The 18,557-nt window shown below is 41.9% G+C and overlaps 1 protein-coding gene across 1 annotated transcript; it reads left to right on the plus strand.

The window, feature by feature from the left end:
• The first annotated feature begins 16,413 nt into the window (after positions 1–16,413).
• LOC111857488 (ileal sodium/bile acid cotransporter-like) lies at positions 16,414–18,557 on the plus strand. Its single transcript, XM_023838454.2, has 6 exons — positions 16,414–16,802; positions 16,884–17,002; positions 17,087–17,175; positions 17,304–17,479; positions 17,843–18,000; positions 18,400–18,557. The coding sequence occupies exons 1-6, from the start codon at positions 16,414–16,416 to the stop codon at positions 18,555–18,557; spliced, it is 1,089 nt and encodes a 362-aa protein (XP_023694222.1).

The raw sequence follows: 18,557 nt of genomic DNA on the forward strand, positions 1-18,557 counted from the left end.
TCATGAACATTCTGTGAAGAGAGGAAAGACTAAAACCCTGCAACGAGGCACTGGGGCGTGTTATGTCAGCTTGTCAGTGGGGCGTTACAGAAGATGGTCAATTTCAATTTGCATTAATGGACACTGAATGCCCTCATTATGTTCAGAAATCATGTTCTTGTGCCTCGAGCACTTAGCCTTGAGCACACTGGACCTATTGCAAACATGCTAAGGGGTTAAACTGCAATTCATTAAGTCGAATTATACCACGGCACTTGAATGCTTGAATCTCATTGGTCATAATTTTCTATAACTGCACACATTGTGCCAGCCAGGTGAATCATAGCAGTAAATAATTCTAATTAACATTACTTAACATTCCAGACATAGAACACAATTCACAATTAGCGGAAATGGAGATTTCAAACTAACGCCCAGCTTATGGTCTTAGCAACAACAAAAAAAATTCTAATTAATGATGGTGGCTTGGATTGTATCTAAGTGAAATGTTTAATAATTAGTGGAAGAAAGCAGTTCTAGGTACAAACATGCAAGCTATATGTGTATTGACCATGGTAAAGGAAAGTTAAAGCACTCATTAACCCTTTCTTAGCGCAGATGTATTTCATTTAGCATACTGGTCATTCATCAAATGCAGTCTATACCTTTGCCTTACAGAGGTACAGCTCCAACACACCTGATATCTTTTGCAGATGGATGTTCTAATGAGCAGTAAAGCAGTAGAAAACATTCATCTGTGAAACAAGAAGTCAATCCTGCAGCTCCACAGATAAAAGGAAAGAAAAATCTCCATCTTCATAGCTATTGTAGATGCTACAACAAGCTAAACTAACTGAACTACTTGGGACAACAAATGTGCTCTTCTCTCCCATGAGCAGTTAAATAAACAACAACAGCTCCACTAATTCTAAACGGCCGTGTACAAAAGAAAATCATGAGTTGAATCTTGAAGCAAGGTTCTTTGGGCTGTGCGTTACGTCTTCCGAACTCTGAGACAGAGCCGTCTGTCCATTTCCTTAGGAAATATGAGGATAACCTTTACAAGACTGGCAAATACACATGCAGATCTGACCTTCAAAAATTCCAGTTCTGTCGAGAATGAGATTTCAGTCATGATCTATAGATCGAATGGATTAACATTCACTAAAGAAACATCAAGGCTCTCTCCTTTAAAGCATGTTTTCCATCTGTTTTGCCATATTTTTGGAGCTATCTTTGTCTATTCCGGCGGTAATCATTCTTATACATTCATAAAGTTGAATCTGTCAGGATCTCAGCATCTCCACATCCCTGATACCTGTTGGTCCTCCTCCCAGTCACAGCCAGCCACTCTGCTGCTCTGGAAGGAGATGATGCATGATTCATCACTTGCATACAGGGTTTACAAGGACTGAGGCAGGTTCTCATGTGGGTTACATACTGAAAACCACATAGCTGGTGTTGCGAGAAGTTTTGGCAGCTCGCTACGAAGCAGTACAGCCCAGAGTGTTTGGGGTCAGCATCATTTTAAGTTGCAAGAGCAAATGTTAAGAAAAATATTTTTCTAGATGCTACCCAGCTTAAGGTCTTCCAATATGTACATGCATTTCTCAGTTTACAGCATGAGTCAGGCCTGGGATGGCCTAGAACATTCAGTCTGTACTCAGAGAAATGTGAATATTTGATGTGAAGGATATACTAATGCTGCTAAAATCTACTTCTGTTTGTGGAGTGATGCATTTCACCACCGAAGCAGAATTCTTTGCTGCCCTCACACTAAACTTTGAAAGCAACATTGAAAGCATTTGCAAACTATTTTTATAAATCAAAGGCTAGACCATGTAACAGCATAACCCTGAAAGTTTCTTAAACAAAGCTACACAATATCGCCTGAGGCTGCCTGTCTCCCTGCACCAACCTCGCTACTAAACACGGAGCTGCACTGATCTCCATCTCTTGAGCCTCAAACATCTAAACATCACATAGGACAGATATAACCTTCTTGGTTTCTACAACATTCACATGTCAAATATCTGTTTGAGGGAGAAACCTGACAGTTTACAGATTGTTCTCCAAACGTAATTGATCAAATGCACTCAGAGGCTTCACAAAATGTTCCCAGAACACAGTGATGGCTTTGCAAGCTGATTTGACACCCTTAGTGAATACAGTTAATAGTTAATTGTAACTCAAATTCAAATATATTATGGGTAGCATTATCACAATAGAGCAGATTCCTATAACGTTTCAGTACACTATAACATTTGAAACACCTTCAGATTTCAATTCATTTAACTTTGATGAATTATTTTATTTTGAATGTTTCATAACTATTTGAAAAAATGTTTTGTAAATAATGTATGCCTGTTTCAGAAAAGTCAGGGGAATAAAAAAGAAGAATTTTTAATCTGGGACTCACTGGCACTTCAGAGACCTAGAGCAGAGCCAACTGACCTGGGTTCAGCTGGGAGTCTGACAGAGTTAAAACAGCTTATATCCACCGTCTATAACCTTTGGCCACCGTCCTCATTATGTTAAACTTAATATAATTAAATTATGAGAACACACTGTTTTTACTGACTTCCCAATGATGGTCTGCATTTAATGGTTTGGCATAAAATTTTTTGGTTACACTTTACTTAAAGCACTCATGTATAATGCTTTATAGATACCATCATAATGCATTACAGTGCATTTATAATGTATTATATACACGGCTATAACTATTTATATAAGGCATAACACATTATAGGCATGTTTATTATGCATATGGATGCACTATGAAGCTCTCAGCTACTGTATAATGCACTATAAATACCTTCATGATAGGGGTGTAACGGTACACAAAAATACGTACGTTTTCGGTACAGCGGGGGTAAAAGGAACAAAACATAAATCTTTTTTTCTGTTTTATTAAACAGTGGTTTACTAAACAAAGTATGACAGTCTTGAATAAAAATTCTGTCAATACTGCTGTAACCCACTAATAAAAAACTAAAATTTACTTAAAAGTCAATCAAAATAAACCTTCTCTCGAGTAAATAAAAATAAAATATATAGCCATTAAGGTGCACATTTAGAAAATGAACAGTACCTGATCTGTACTGCATTCACATTAGCAGCTTATCATCATCTTAGAACTGGGAAACAGAAATATTGTCTCAAAAAATACAAAACAAAACAAATATCCATTGCGGTGCAGCAATTAAAAGACATTCCACATTTGCTGTATGCGTTCCATACATATGCATACCGAACCAAAGCACCTGTACCAAAAATTTTCGGTACAAATACGTGTACCGCTTCGCTCCTATTTCATATACTGACCATGATAATGCATTATGAAGGTATCTATAATCCATTATAGGTGAGAGCTTCATAGAGCATTCATATGCATAATAAACATGTGTATAATGTATTATTACTTTTTTTTAAACAGTCTGCTCTAGCTCAGACTGCAATGTGAGGAAGCCAGCGGGTCATGTGACACGCATAGGGGCCACCAAGTTCAGGAGGGAAGACAAGAGGACATGGGGGTGGTTAGGGGAACAGGATGTAGCACATGCAGGATAAAATAGGAGGCATGAGGGCAGGGGTGGGGAGGCAATGAGCCGAGCACAAAATGTGATTTCCAGGAGTGTTAGAGTCAAGGCCGCTCTGCCGATAAGGGGGGGGAAGAGGGTGTTTAATTAAATAAGCTACATGTGACCTAAGAGTCCCTCTGCTGAACTGAAGGAAACTACAGGAAAGCTGTAAATGCTGTATAACCCTGGCTTTGTACACCAGGATTGCTCCCCTAATTAGCATTTCAACCCAACATGCCACAGTGATTTGTGCTGTGCTTGAGAAATGCTACTTGAGGGATAGTTGCACATTAAGCAATTAAATGCATTGCTCTCACCTCGAACTTAGATGTGTTTAGAAAACCTCCATTGTGTCTCAAATTGAAATTTAAAACCAAATCTTCAGCTGAGCATTTGCTCATGAACTTTGGATCATCTTTCATGCGCACAAATGTATTCATTTATTAATGTATTCAGTTCAGAATCCATCTGGGCAAAGCATCAGGTGTCTTATTAATTAGAAATAAAAATCCTGAACGGATTACGATTATATTGTGAACCCTAAAAAAGAAAAATAAACTCAATATTATACATTTTACTTTTTGAAAACGTCTTTCCTCAGACTTCACAATCAGCAATATGAATTTGACTGACCGTCATGCCCTGCATTCCTTTCCCCTTGTTCTCTACATTGTGTGGCTCTAACAAGCCACTCCTGTTACTTGTTTAATCGTTCCTCTCATTACAGCCCTCGTGTGGATCACCCCAGGTGCCTCTCGTCTGCTCCCTCATCAGTGATGTATATAGTGCCTCCCTGTCTTGAGCTCCCCAGTCCAGTCATTGATGCATTGTCTGTATGTGTTCCCCAGTTTGCCCTTTGTCCTCTCCTGATTCTTCCTACCCTGTTTTGACCCCTTGTGGTCCATTCCTTTTACCCAGTTTGTAGTCTTGTTTAAATAAAGCCCCTTTTGGTTTTCCCCGTGCCTGGCTTTGTTTCCCTCCTTCCCGCGACGTGATAGTGAAGGTTAAGTGTCTTACTGCAGTACAAATTTCTCCATACGCTCAGTGGCCAGTTTATTAGGTGTATCTGCATACTAATTCAAATAGTCTTCTACTCTAAACCATGAAGCACCAAACAGACGGAGTCAATAGGTTCACATACAACTCGACAGAGGATATGAGAGGTTAAGGTGTCGCATTCAAGCTATTTTGAATATGGTGTGATTGTAGGTGCCATATGTTGTGGTTGTAGAATAGCAGAAACTGTCATCCTCCTGAGATTCTCTGTAAACCCGCTGTCTAGACTTCACAGATAATGCTGTGATGAACAAAAAAAAAACATCTTGCAGCATTTATGGAGCTGAAAACACCTTTTTAACGACAGTGGTCAAATGATAGTGAATATGAAAGCCGCAGTGCTAAAATAGCTTAGTACACAAGTGGAGTACAGGAAGGCTGCCCTGAACACAGTACATCACCTACAGAGAGCAAGATGGGGTAGGCTGAAAAGAGAGTTTCCCCACGGGGATCAAGAAAGTGTACTAATTTCATCATTTCATTTCACTCATCTACCCTTGAAAGAAAAAATAGTCCTACCTGGTACTACCTGAATAATTAATTATGTTAAATCCCTACACATAACAAATGTGAATGTGATTTTTCAAAAAGACCACATGAAATCTGTCAGTATCTGTCGATCATTAAAGTGAATAATTTAGCGTGTTTCATCTACTGGTGGTCTTGCCCCCCACTTTTGATCACACGTCAACTAGCTCTCTAGGAGTGCTCAGACCAACAGCACCATCTGAATGATTCTGGAGGTGAAAATCTAATCTCTGCCTTCAGGTTAGTAACGTAACTCTCTCTGTCTCGCTCTCTTTGGGCATTTACACTAGACTGAAGATACAGAAGCTTCTTCATTAGCCATGGTCTACTGAGTGAGGCCTGGAGGACACACAAAGTGAGGCAGGACTGGCAGAGAGAGCCTTTAAAAACGTCACGGACAAACGTGGCATGGAGGAAAGGCTGACAGTCATTACGATCTTGTGGACAAGCAGCGGGGGGCATGAGGGACAGATCTAAAAATGAAAAAAATGAATGAATTAAATTTCGTGGTGACCAGACGGTAAAGTCAAGGGACCAATCTGCCTAAATACCATGACAAGTACAGATGCCTTCTTAACGGGTCAAAGGTCAATTGCTCAGCTGAGCAACAAAAAAAAAAGAAAAAATGTAATTCCCCCTTTTGTTGCACATTGACTATTCCGTATTTTAAGAACTTTAGTTACCCTAGTTAAACAGGACACTTTACCAGCCTGGGGATGTGATATTTACTTTATCCTCACCTGCATCAACATCCTTACATTCGCAGCTACGTCTGTCATAAACACACTAATTGGTACTATGCCGTGCTCAGTAGATTGAAGGTTTAAATGAAAATTGACCAGGGCAACAACATCGCAAGGATTTTCAATGAACATGCCGCAGGAACATCACTCCCTATATAAGTTGCCCGCTTCTGCAGTCCACAGTTAAATTCCCTGTATATGGACTTGAAAGGTTGTGGAATCGTGTGCAATGGGCATTAATAACCCAGTAGCAGCCTTCTAGATCTACTGTAGCTGCATTACAAATGTAGTATGGAGTTGTGGCTTTCGGCAGAATTTCACATAATAGATGAGATCAGTCCTGCGACAGAAGTGGAGACATGGCTGCCTGCTGGGGTATCAGCTGCCATGAGCAGCAGTAACTCTCGATACCTGCATAGGGATCCTGTTCACCGCCGCTTCGCTTTATCTTCCACAATGAAGTGCTTTGCTACTGCCAGGGGGAACGTGCCGGTTGAATAGACAGACTCATAGTCACCTTGAGAAGCGCATATGCAAGCAAACTATGAATTTCCTCTTGGGGGCGCCATAGAGCATGGACTGTCTTCTCCAAAACCAGCATGCATGCTGTTCAACACACCAGTGATGTTACTGCTTGATTATTCAGAAAAGTGCGAAATCAACCTATCACGAAAGAAACGGAGTGTGGAGCATGACCGTGGGTACGATTCACACAGCTGAATCTGTTCATGACACCATATTCTCAAGTTCACAATATCCTATTCCCGTTAAAAAGACGTCACCCAACGGAACTCTACGTTAACACAGCATCTGGTACTGGAGCGGGCCCAGAAAAGACTTTCGCTGAAGCTATAATCAGGTTGGTAATCACAGTCTTTCAATGTCTGACAGAACTGAAGAGCAGGACAGGCAGAACTATAATTAGGGTGGTTTAACAACTGAACCATTTAAAAGGCCACATTGTGCTTTGCTGCAACCCGAACAAATGTTTGAGGGAAACAAAAGAGGCAGAATGGCATGGGCTGTAAAACAGCAAGATACAGAAAGACTAATCACGTCTGTTTTCAGCCACCGAAAAGAGAAGCAAGACTCCAGTTCTCATCCGTTTAAGGCGGTCCCTGAAGGCCAAAAGGCCAGCTCAGAGAATCTGCTTGAGTGGCCTGATAAACATTCTATGCTGCAACATGATTGGATGGAAGTCACTCTGTAGGCCAATCATTATCTCCCAGAGAGACTGGTAACATTTTACTTGATGGGGCACAAATACTTAGTGATGTTTACAATTTATGAACAAATCTTGAACAAATATAGTTGCTACTTGAGATAAAAGATGCATCACGATCCATTAATGATGAACAAACATGAGATCAGTATTTCATGACTTGTTCCTTCAGTAGTTCCTTAGTAATTCCTTCACAAAGGTTCACAAAGGATTACATAATTAATAGACATAGTAACAAATATACTGTTTGAGATAAAAGATACATCAAGATTCATTAATGATGAATTAACATGACATCAGTATGTAACTAAGACTTAGTTTGTGGGTAATTAATACATACTGTAAGTAATTGTATAATACTACATTATTTGTGCCCCATCAAGTAAAGTTTTGCTGAGAGGCTTTATAAAATGGTAGATGAACTGTACCTTGGATATTAAGAGAGATCAGGGAGGGTGTCGATGCTAAGGGAACCGCACTGGTTCTGTACAGAACCCAGAGAGGTCCGAGCCAACTAATCATTGTTATTAACTTGAAGATTGCAGCGCACCTGAGTGCAGCATAAAAATGGATGGTTCCTCTAAATCTAACCAGTGAGAGTGAAACATAAGTGAAGGGCATTCAGGATGATGGTATTAACTGTTTAGTATTCACACATCAGCGGCATCAGGCAAGCCCATCATTCAGTATTATGCCTTGTTAGCAGGACAAGTTAAACACCTGCCAAGGGGTCCCTAGCGATCTTAGATAATTATCCATAGTAACCATAGTGTCTGACCAGCATGCATTTTTAAGTCATGTGTTCTCTTTAGTGTCCTCTATGCACGATGCCATTTTAATACAAATCCAGCCTTGTTGTTCCGATTAACACTATTTTAGTACATTTTACACATCTACTGCGACGTCCCTGCTACCAGCTGTCATCATGGATGTGCAAATTACTGTGCTACAGAGATAAACGCGGGTGTGACGAATGTTAACTGATAACACGAGTCAGTCCACTGAGATCTTATCGCAAACTTCCAGATAAGCAATTCAAAAGCAATAAAACACATTCCCTCATACTGCAGCACAATGCACAGGATCATCTGGCAAATGACTCAATTACAGACACTAAAATGCCCTCGCTGGAATTAAGGCCTCATTATGGGGCACTTTCAGTCCTTTTCCAACCATTTTAAACATTTACCCTAAACGTCTTGTGACTAATCCTGGGATGTCATCACAACCTGGCTGTAACTTTAAATCACACATTAACTGATGCAGCTACAGTAATACTCACATTTCCCAGTCCACAGCTGATTGGCTGACAGATGTGAGACTGAGGAGTGCAGAAAATGAAGCAGATGTACCCTGAGGGGTAAGAAAGAATTACTATACAGGTTCCATGCATTCATCCAAACAGGTGTAGTATGATGTATCAGTAGCAGCAGAGGTGGAAAGTTCAGGTCCAGAAAGTACAAATCCAGACCAAGGTTTTGTTTCAACCAACCAACTGAGTACTCTGTGATTGTGACTCTTCATGCTCAACCGGTTGGTTGAATCAAAACCTTGGTCTGGATTTGTACTTTCTGGACCTGAACTTTCCACCTCCAAGTAACAATAATTTAACGTGACATGAGAAGTCATGACGTTTAAACGTACATAACCCCAGAGAGCTCAGTCACCAGGACTCGTCAGTGAGAGAGAGACGAACCTCAGTCGCTCTCTACATCCTGAAAAGCACATGGGGAGGATCGCAGGTGCCGTCACCACATCACACTTCCCCTAATTCCACTCCAAATGGGTCTGACATTTTTATATGCTGACTGTGGGACCTATAAACTTCAGGAAATGGTTTGCCTGTAAAACTTTAAAAAATGCTACTTTAGCATCCTACTTATACAAAATCAATGCATATAAGACAGGATGTCATTTCCCTTATGTGAGTTTTTGTTTATTGAATCTCTGGGCTAAGCATTTTAGCCCATGATGAGGAGACACGGCTCTGAAGTGAGAGGCGGGGCCCTGAATGGATAGATATTATCCTGATTGGTGAAGCGCCTGCAGTAATCGAATTAATCCAAATTAATTCTATAAGAGGATTGGTAGGATTTGCTTCAAATGGAGGTTTAATATGCTTCAATTAGTTCAACCATCACAGTGCCGATTTTTTTAACAGTCAGTCCTTACATTCATCTTCATAATAAACAATGACAATCATAATCACGCTAAGAATACATCAGTTAGAGAACAAGACAAGCTCAGGTACAAAACAAGTTAGTGCAGCCCGACTCCACCTTTCTCAACACGAGATTTTATACCATGCATGGGGTAGAGGGCTCAAGTTTCATGAAAAAGATTCTTGCTGGTGTTAAAGTCTATCACAACTGAGTGTTCAAGCTATGGAATGAGTAGTTCTGCGTGATACATTATTTTTACCATACCACCCTAACCCACTAGAAAAAAATATGATAATAGGCAACCTTAATTGGATTGTCTCATAACTGTGATAGCAAAGGGATAGGTTACATGTCAACCTCATGGACAAGGAAGTGGCGAAAATATTTCTGCAAATTAGTCTGAGAGGCAGAAAGCCCACTGCTCGAGGTTATTTGGGACCAATCGGAAGTCCCAAACTCAGTCAGCATGCACCAAACTCAGCAACAGACTGAGAGAAGAAAGCACACAGTTAGGGGACCAGAAATCCCGGGCAGACTCTAAAAACCACATTGTCTCAGTCTTACTGTGAAAGACTTCCCCTGGCTCAGCACGTTAAAGTGATTACGCATTTCCAAAGGAAGAAAATTGTATTTACATTCAGAATGACTTGGGAAATTCATTTTCAATTCATAGAACTCTTCCCGCACAGCTCTGTGTGTGGAATTTGCATGTTCTCTCTATGTCATTGTTGGCCTTCCTCTGGGTATTCCAGTATCCCCGCATGGTGCAAATATATGCTGAGGTTAATTGGAGTTTCCTAATTGCCTGCAGGCGTGTGAGTGTGACTGAATGGCGTGCGAGTGTGACTGAAGGCCGTGCGAGTGTGACTGAAGGCCGTGCGAGGGTGCCCTGAGATGGGTTGGCACCCCATCCTGGGTTGTTCCCTACCTTGGGCAGGTAGCCTCTGGGATAAGCTCTGGACCTCCTGCAACCCTAAATAGGACAAGCGGTTACAGAAAATGGATGGACATATGGATAGAGTATACTGTAGGGTAAATTTGCACTTAATGTGTAACTAGTCTCTAAGACTATGCTTAGATTTGAAGAGCTACAAATATCATTGGGTGAGGAAACCACTCTGCCCTAATCCACCTAGTAGAAACCCACGGTCACTTACGCCGGACATCAGCCTCTCAATAACTCTGCTGCTGGAATCAACTGCTGACATAAATGCACTGCCAGTGCTATACTGCCCCCTGCAGGTGACTAATTCACAAAACAGGTTGAACACATTTTCTGTATCTCCACTCTTAACATATATTCACAATCTTCAATGCACCACATAGTATCCCTCTACTTTTTGATTAAACTGCAGTGTCCATATTTGCCTCAGAAATTAATGTTTGCTGAATGAGTGCCTCTTTTGCATTACAGTGTTTCACACCTGCTTTATTATTTGCAAAGTATCAAAGCTGGATGCTGCTATCCTTGGCATCTGAAGCTAAATCACTAATCAGAATGCCAGGCTTGAGTTCCATTTCAGCAGAGCGTTTTTAGAAAGATGTGGGTGATGGAGAGATGCAATTCTGTTCTACTCCTGTATTCCCATCTACAGTAGCTCATTTTAAGCCCCACTGTAAAGCACTATATTTATCTGTGGATGTATTGATTTGTAATTATTTGTATCAGTTCCTTCGCTATGCATCCTGATACAGATTTAAAATGTCATGAATAAATGTGTCACCTCTGGGGAGAAAAGCCTGTCCATGAAAATGTATGAGTAGTTGACACCATTGTTTCATACCATCAGTCATAATCAATAAAACAGGCTAAATGATTGACCTTTTAAAATATGTTTAATGCCTTTATATTGTTTAAGTGATATTTTTTTTTGTGGTAAAATGGTTTCCGGTCTGTGATGTTTCCTGTGATGTAGTGTTTTAGTAAACTATAAGGCTCACAGTTAAAATACATTTGGAACTTTATGGTTTGAGGTTACAAGCAGATACACAGTCTGTAGCAGACATAAAAAAAATCAAAGACACGACACCAAGCTGGAATTCTTCTCTGGGTTTTTAGGAGAAAAGGGAAATGGTTATCATCTTACATGTGCAACCAGTGTCTCTCCCTCCCTTCAAGATCATCTGATATAAAAATTATTCCATTGAACAATTTATCCCAGTCACAGAGTACACAGCAGGGGTACACTCTGATGCAGTGCCAGTCCATCACTGCATACACGCCATGGGCAATTAACCTAATTGCAAGTCTTTGGACAACAGAAGGAAAGCCTGAGGAACGGCACACAACAGAGAGTGCATATGCAAACTCCAGAGCAGAGGTGGAATTCACACCCTTAACCTTGGCAGTGGGAGATAACAGAATTTCCCACTGGGTCACCATGCCACTGGCCCCCATACGGTGTATGAAATAGGCTACCAGTCCAATTTGTTATGCTGCTGAGATTTTTGCCGGTTTGGTTCTCATGGAGGTCAGCATTGCAAGAGCGTAGCAGCTGAGAACTTTACGGGTAAGCGGTTAGAACTGCAGATGGGGAAGGAGTCATGATTCAAATGCAGCTTTAGATAACGGACAGGGACTTCACTGAAAGACGGGAATACACACTAGGTAACAAACAAAATGGTCGGCTTAAAATGGGATGCAGGGACAGTAACTCAAGAGTAGCCAGGGTTGACCTGAATACAGGGCAAACCGTAACTGAGAATACTAATGCAAACTACCCACAAGCTGGAACAAACACAGAATATTTACAATGAACAACAAAAGAACAAGGCAAGAGCAGGCACATATACACACTGATAAGGGACGCTACATGAGGGACAGGTGCAGGCCATTACCAATTGCCAAATGCTAGGAACTACATGTAATAGGAAGTAGGTGAGGGTAATCAGGAACAAGAGGGGAAGGAAACAGGATGCCCAGCAGAGACCTCTGCTGGTCAAAGAGGAACGTGACAGGACAGACCTCTGCTGGTCAAATGGGAACGTGACAGGACAGACCTCTGCTGGTCAAATGGGAACGTGACAGGATCGACTGAGACAGATTGTGACAGTAAGGTGAAAACCTGAAATGTTATGATTTGTGAAGATGTGTTTCCATTACGGAAGTTCCTTTATACCTTTATTCCCATTCTGTTCCTGAAAAATGCCTTGAATTCTAGCTTTGATGATAGATGACATATTGACAGGCATGATCGGTCATTAGATATATATCACTAATACGAAAGAAAGGAAACAAACCTGTCTATTGACATTCTTATACATATACCGTAATCCTGGCATAGCAGCTGCTGATCTTCTGGTCTGACTACCTGAAAAACGCCCCTGGAGCTGCAGGCTGGATCTCCATCTCTGGAGGGTACCTGCAGTCTGAGGTTTTTATAGAGAGATTCCCATCAAGGAGTTTTTTAAAGACCACATGTCAAGTGGAGAGGGCTGTTTCCATGGTGCTGTAAGAGCATCATTCTTACTTTGTTTTTGTATGAACAACTGTTTCTGACACTAGACATTGAGCAGGGATGTAAAGAATTAGAAATCCAATAAGATTTTAGCCTGCTTATTGATCCCGAGGCTTAGCTCTAATTGCATGCACAATATCTTGAATTACTCTTTGATTCAATGCTCTGAAAGCATTTAACTCTCATTCATTGGATTTGCTAATGTCATTTTGAAGTGTCCCTACAAATGCAATCTCTCACATTGTTCTGCTGGATAATGGACTATGCTAGACCAGTGTCCACGCGACAGCTAATCTGTAGGCTCCAGTGATACAATTTGCTGAGCCAGGTGGGGGGGGGGAATCAAGTGACAACCTAGTACTCTGGACAACAGGTGGCACAGGAACTTTATTTTATATGACTCTTATATGACCATTTATGATCTTGGAGCCATTTGATTATAATTGAGCAAAGACACAACTGAAATGAGCGAAGTTCAAGCCACAGAATTGTTACCTTGTTTAACCCTGATTTATCTAATTAAATACCATCTAAGACAATAATACAAGATATAAATAAAAGTTTCAGCATTTCATCACTATTTTGTTTATATGCACTATATAATTGAAAACTTATTTACATTTTATGCATTTTTTTGTCATTAAGAGCAAGATCAAGGGAATTTGATTAAACAAGTAATAGAGATGCCTGACTGTCGGTGTGCGAAACACAGGATGAGGATGTAGCTTTCAAATCATACTGAAAATGATGATTCCATCGCATGTGAAATACTTGTTGACACTGACCATATCCAAAGCTGAGGGACAAAGGCTGCAGCGAGCTCTTTGCAGGCTGTGTCTTATATGTTGCCATTTTTGTTTAATTCAGGGATAGATGTGGTGATTCTTAGGGATTTGATTTGAAAAAAGAATTCATTCATTCATTCATGTTCTATACCGAAATTGTCCATAAATGTGAATGTGTCAAAGTATCTTTTACTGATAGCTTCAGATATATATGATGCATGGAGTCATAGCCTGAGGTGAATGGTCATAATGTAAATGAAAAGTAATATATTAATAAAGAAAATGTGAATTTATGAATATAGACAGCTCTGGAAAAACCACAGGAGACCACAGCAAAATTTTCAGTTTCACTCATTTCTCAATCAATGGACTTCAGACTGGCTCTTCCCTGCTTCTCATTAATGAAGGGCTTCTTCCTTGCTTTATGGGACTTCAGTCCTGCTTCTAGGAGCTTGTTACGAACTGTCCTCGCAATGCACTTCACACCACTTAATGTTTCCCATTCTTTTCGAAGGTCACTCGAGGCACCGCCAGAGAAGTTGACAGTCATCTCTGGCATTCCAAAGTCTATTCTGCCCTCTACCTGGCTGCTGTTTGGTTATTACCAGTGTCTCCTGCTTCACCTTCATCTTGTGTACTGCTATCTCAGAAACTTTCAGCCTGGAAGCAGCCTGCTGCTCAGTGTAGCCTTCTGCCAGCAGAACCAGGATTAAACCAGGATTTAAAAATGCAGATTAAAAGAATATATATATAGAATGGTCCCATAATTTTTTCCAGAGCTGTATACTGTATATTAAGACATATAAACATAATATATACATGACATTAAGATAGGGACAGAGAGACACAGTTCAGAACAGAAGTCTGGCATTGAAGCAGAGTGGCATTGAATACATAGCTTTGGGTTGGTGCCCCATCCTGGGTTGTTCCCTGCCTTTTGGCCATAAATTCTGGGATAGGTTCCGGACCCCCCACAACCCTGAATAGGACAAGTGATTACAGAATATGGATGTATTTAGATTTAGAGCTGTGAGTCCAGAGTTATCAGAGTTAGCAGGGTGCTTTTAACAGACCCAGTTTTAGGTTGGGAGGGGCCAGACTACTCAACAGTAGAATAGTCTAGGTGAAAAAAAACAGTTTTTAAGCAACACTGTCCAGACACCGACGCTTGAGAACCTCCTACCAGATGGCAGTGGGCCATGACAGGGGTGCAATGGCTCCCGGTTGATGTGTGTGTGAAAGGTGCGTGTGCCCGGGCATGGGTTGGCACCCCATCTTGGGATATTCCTGCCAGCATTGGATCCAGACCCCTAACCCTGTATAGGAAATAGGAATTCCCTTTCTGAAACACAGGGAGCAGTGAGCTTCTCCGCAGGGTTCAGTCTTGTCACTAGCGGAATGTAAGGCTCTGTGTTTCCAGCACATTCCATCACTAGCCTGGATGGTCTGGCCTGCCCTGGGCTGCTTTGGGTCTTCTCCAAATTTTGCACCAATTCAGCAAGTCATTGACCAGTATTTGAGAGGGGATATCTGACATCATTTACAGCCCACATTAATAATAACACATATGTGGGTGAGAGCAAGCATGACAGTGAAGGGCAGCCACCTGTAGCAGCACCCATGGAGCTGCGGGTAAAGGGTCTCGCTCAAGGGCCCACAGATGTGGCTGTTCTGCTGGAACCAGGCTTGAAGCAGTGACCTTCCAGTCAAAGTCACATAGACTGAGCCAGCTGAGCCACACCACACACATACAATTCATGCTAGACTGAAATTGTGACGTTTACCTGTGTTTACAGCTAGATAATTGACTGTAGAGAGTCAACATCCCTGACCAAAGGCACAGTTAAGACAGGAGCTATCTTATATACAATATATCAATATTAATTAATAAATGAATATATTGTATTAATAAATCTGTTATGAATACTTTAGAGGCACCGCTTGCACATGTGAGCAGATGTTAGCTACAGTAGTAGCATGATACTCAGCAATGTCGTGGTTATGAACATCGCAAGAGTTCAGGTTACAAACATGCATGAGGCCATTAAAAAAGTGAAGCAGAAGTCACCCTTGACAAAGACTTGACAAATCGGATCCAACAAAAAAACGTCCCCATGGAAGCTTTGCACAAAATGGAAATCGGTGAGGTCAAAGGGGCATCGAATTAAGCAGTAATATAAGATGAAAGCTTGTCGGCTGTCGTTAATCAAAAAGCAAACAATACTAATTCAAAAGGCAGTGAAAGTGATAAAAATTTGCTGTAAAATGTCAGGACACAGCAAGTCAATGGAAGGCCGGGCTGCATTACGGAGACACCAACTGTCACCAGATTTAAAGTTTAACTTCCACATGCAAGGTACCGGGGGGGGGGGGGGGGGGGGGGTCACACCCTTATTGCCTCCCCTGCTACATACGCAAGTACATTTTGATTTGTGGGTTTTAAGGACTTTCCCTTCCGGCAAAATGATGCAAGCTCACACAGTTTGGTGCCGAATTGTCACTTGCAAGCCTAATATAGAGCCACAAAGACCGTAAACCACTGTAAAACTTAAGGGCAAAGGTGATAAAGAAATAAGACATGGCAATACAATTTATTATACCTAAATTCGATACAATGACATTCAATTTGACCATAGTTAGCCTCATAAAAGCACATATGCAAGTTAATTTTTAGTGGCAATGACTTTTTAGTCTGATATAAGTGTCCACGAGAAGATTTTAAACCTGGAGATTCAGAGGTGTGTGGTTTGCCAGAGAGCGTATGTGCTGTGTGTGTTGAGTGTGTGGTTGATGTGTGTGTTTTTACTGTATGAGTGTAAGATCTCTAACTGGCTCTGAGGTGAACTCTTTGCTTCAGATTTCTTAATGTGGTTCCCACTTCAGTGAAGGCTTCAGAATGTCTTCGAACGGCGTCCTCCCACCCGGGTGCCCGGGTAACTCCACCGTCTGTGTGGGGATCTCCTGCCTGGAGCCCCCCAACAACTTCAACCAGATCCTGAGCTCAGTCCTGAGCGTGGTCATGACAGTTATGATGGGCTTGGTCATGTTCGCCATGGGCTGCACCGTGGAAGTCGCCAAGCTATGGAGCCATATTCGCCGGCCCTGGGGCATCGTCGTGGGCTTCCTGTGCCAGTTTGGCATCATGCCCTTCTCAGCTTTTGCCCTGGCGCTAGCCTTTGATGTGTTGCCTCTTCAGGCAGTGGTCATTCTCATTATGGGCTGCTGTCCTGGGGGGTCGAGCTCCAACATTCTGGCCTACTGGATGGATGGGGACATGGATCTCAGGTGAGCGAGCATGAAGATCTTCGGCCGGGGCAAACTTGGATCACAGGAACAAGCAGTCAAGTTGCATGTCTCTGTCTTTAGTATTAGCATGACCGCCTGCTCCTCCATTCTGGCTTTGGGCATGATGCCTCTGTGTTTGCTCATCTACACCTCCACCTGGACCTCTGCTGGTACCATCCAGATCCCTTACCAGAGCATAGGTCAGCCTCCCGCTAACAAACAATCCATAAAATCAACCAGAGCACAAGGCTGCAGCTGACAAGCAAACTATGTCATATGTCCAGGCATAACGCTGGTTTCACTCCTGGTCCCCATTGCCTGTGGGATGTACGTGAAGAGCAAGTGGCCCAGAGCAGCAAAAAAGATCCTCAAAGTAAGATTACTGGTGGGGTGTGTCACCGGGGTGGAGGGGGGGGGGGGGGGGGGGGGGGATGGATGGGGTGCGTGTTTGTTCTTCTGGGAGCAGATGGTGTGAGTGTCTCTGTCTCTGTGATGCTGAAGGTCGGCTCCATCATGGGCATCATCCTCATCGTCATCATCGCCGTGGTGGGCGGCCTGCTCTACCAGTCATCCTGGGTCATCTCACCCTCTCTGTGGATAATCGGAGTTGTTTACCCCTTGGTGGGTTTCGGCCTGGGTTTCCTGCTGGCTCGATTTGTGGGACAGCCTTGGTACAGGTAACTACACAGAATCAGGACTATGTAGGTCCTGAGTGTGATATACGGGTAGCACTTCACCAATGTTGGGAAAGTTACTCACAAGAGTAATCTATTACAGACAGAGGAAGAAAGTTCTGGTCCAGAAAGTACAAATACAGACCTAGTTTTTGTTTCAAACAACCATTTGATTATAAAAAGTCACAGTCACAGAGTACTTGACTGCTTGGTTGAAACAAAACCTTGGTCTGGATTTGTACTTTCTGGACCAGAACTTTCCTCTCCTATCAGTAATAGATTACTCTTGTGAGTAACTTCCCCAACACTGCACTTCACTACTGAGGTTTGTGGAACTGTTTAGTCACATGGTTCTTCTGCATCCAGGTGTCGTACCATCGCACTGGAGACAGGCTTCCAGAATGCCCAGCTGTGCAGCACCATCGTACAGCTGTCCTTCAAAACGGAGGAGCTGGAGGTCATGTTTGCCTTCCCGCTCATCTACAGCATCTTCCAGCTGCTGATGGCTGTGGGCGCCGTGGCTGGTGAGTTACTCATGCACAGTGTCTTACATTCTGTCTTTATGCTCAACTGGTTGGTTGAAACAAAATCCCAGTCTGGACTCTCTGGACCTGAATTACCCAACTCTGATCGTATGTTGCTTTCACACAAAATATCTGATAAACAAATGAATCGATAAATATCCAGGATGTAAAAAAGTGAATATAGCATCAGCACATCAGACAGACATGATATTTAATTGAAGATTAATTAAGCTTAATTAAAAGGTTCAATAATGTTACCTAGAGATGAAACTAAATACTATTTGGTTTAAGTCTGTTTGCCTTGTGGGTGATGATGTAAATTAACCATTGATTGCTTTGCCTGTTTCAGCTGATCAGGAGTATAAAAACAGATTTTTAACAGCTTTTTACCTATGTCAGTCTACCAGGTATACAAGAGACGATATGAGGGAGGAACTGAGCACAGCAGCTGCAGTGCGGAGTCTGCAGTGAAAGATAAGCAAGACTTTTCACTGGAGAATGGCGGCTTTGAGTATGATGAGAATGGTAACACTGGAGCCAAGCTAACCCACCTGTGA

The sequence above is a fragment of the Paramormyrops kingsleyae genome, chromosome 1, assembly GCF_048594095.1.
Source record: "Paramormyrops kingsleyae isolate MSU_618 chromosome 1, PKINGS_0.4, whole genome shotgun sequence".
Lineage (NCBI taxonomy): Eukaryota > Metazoa > Chordata > Actinopteri > Osteoglossiformes > Mormyridae > Paramormyrops > Paramormyrops kingsleyae.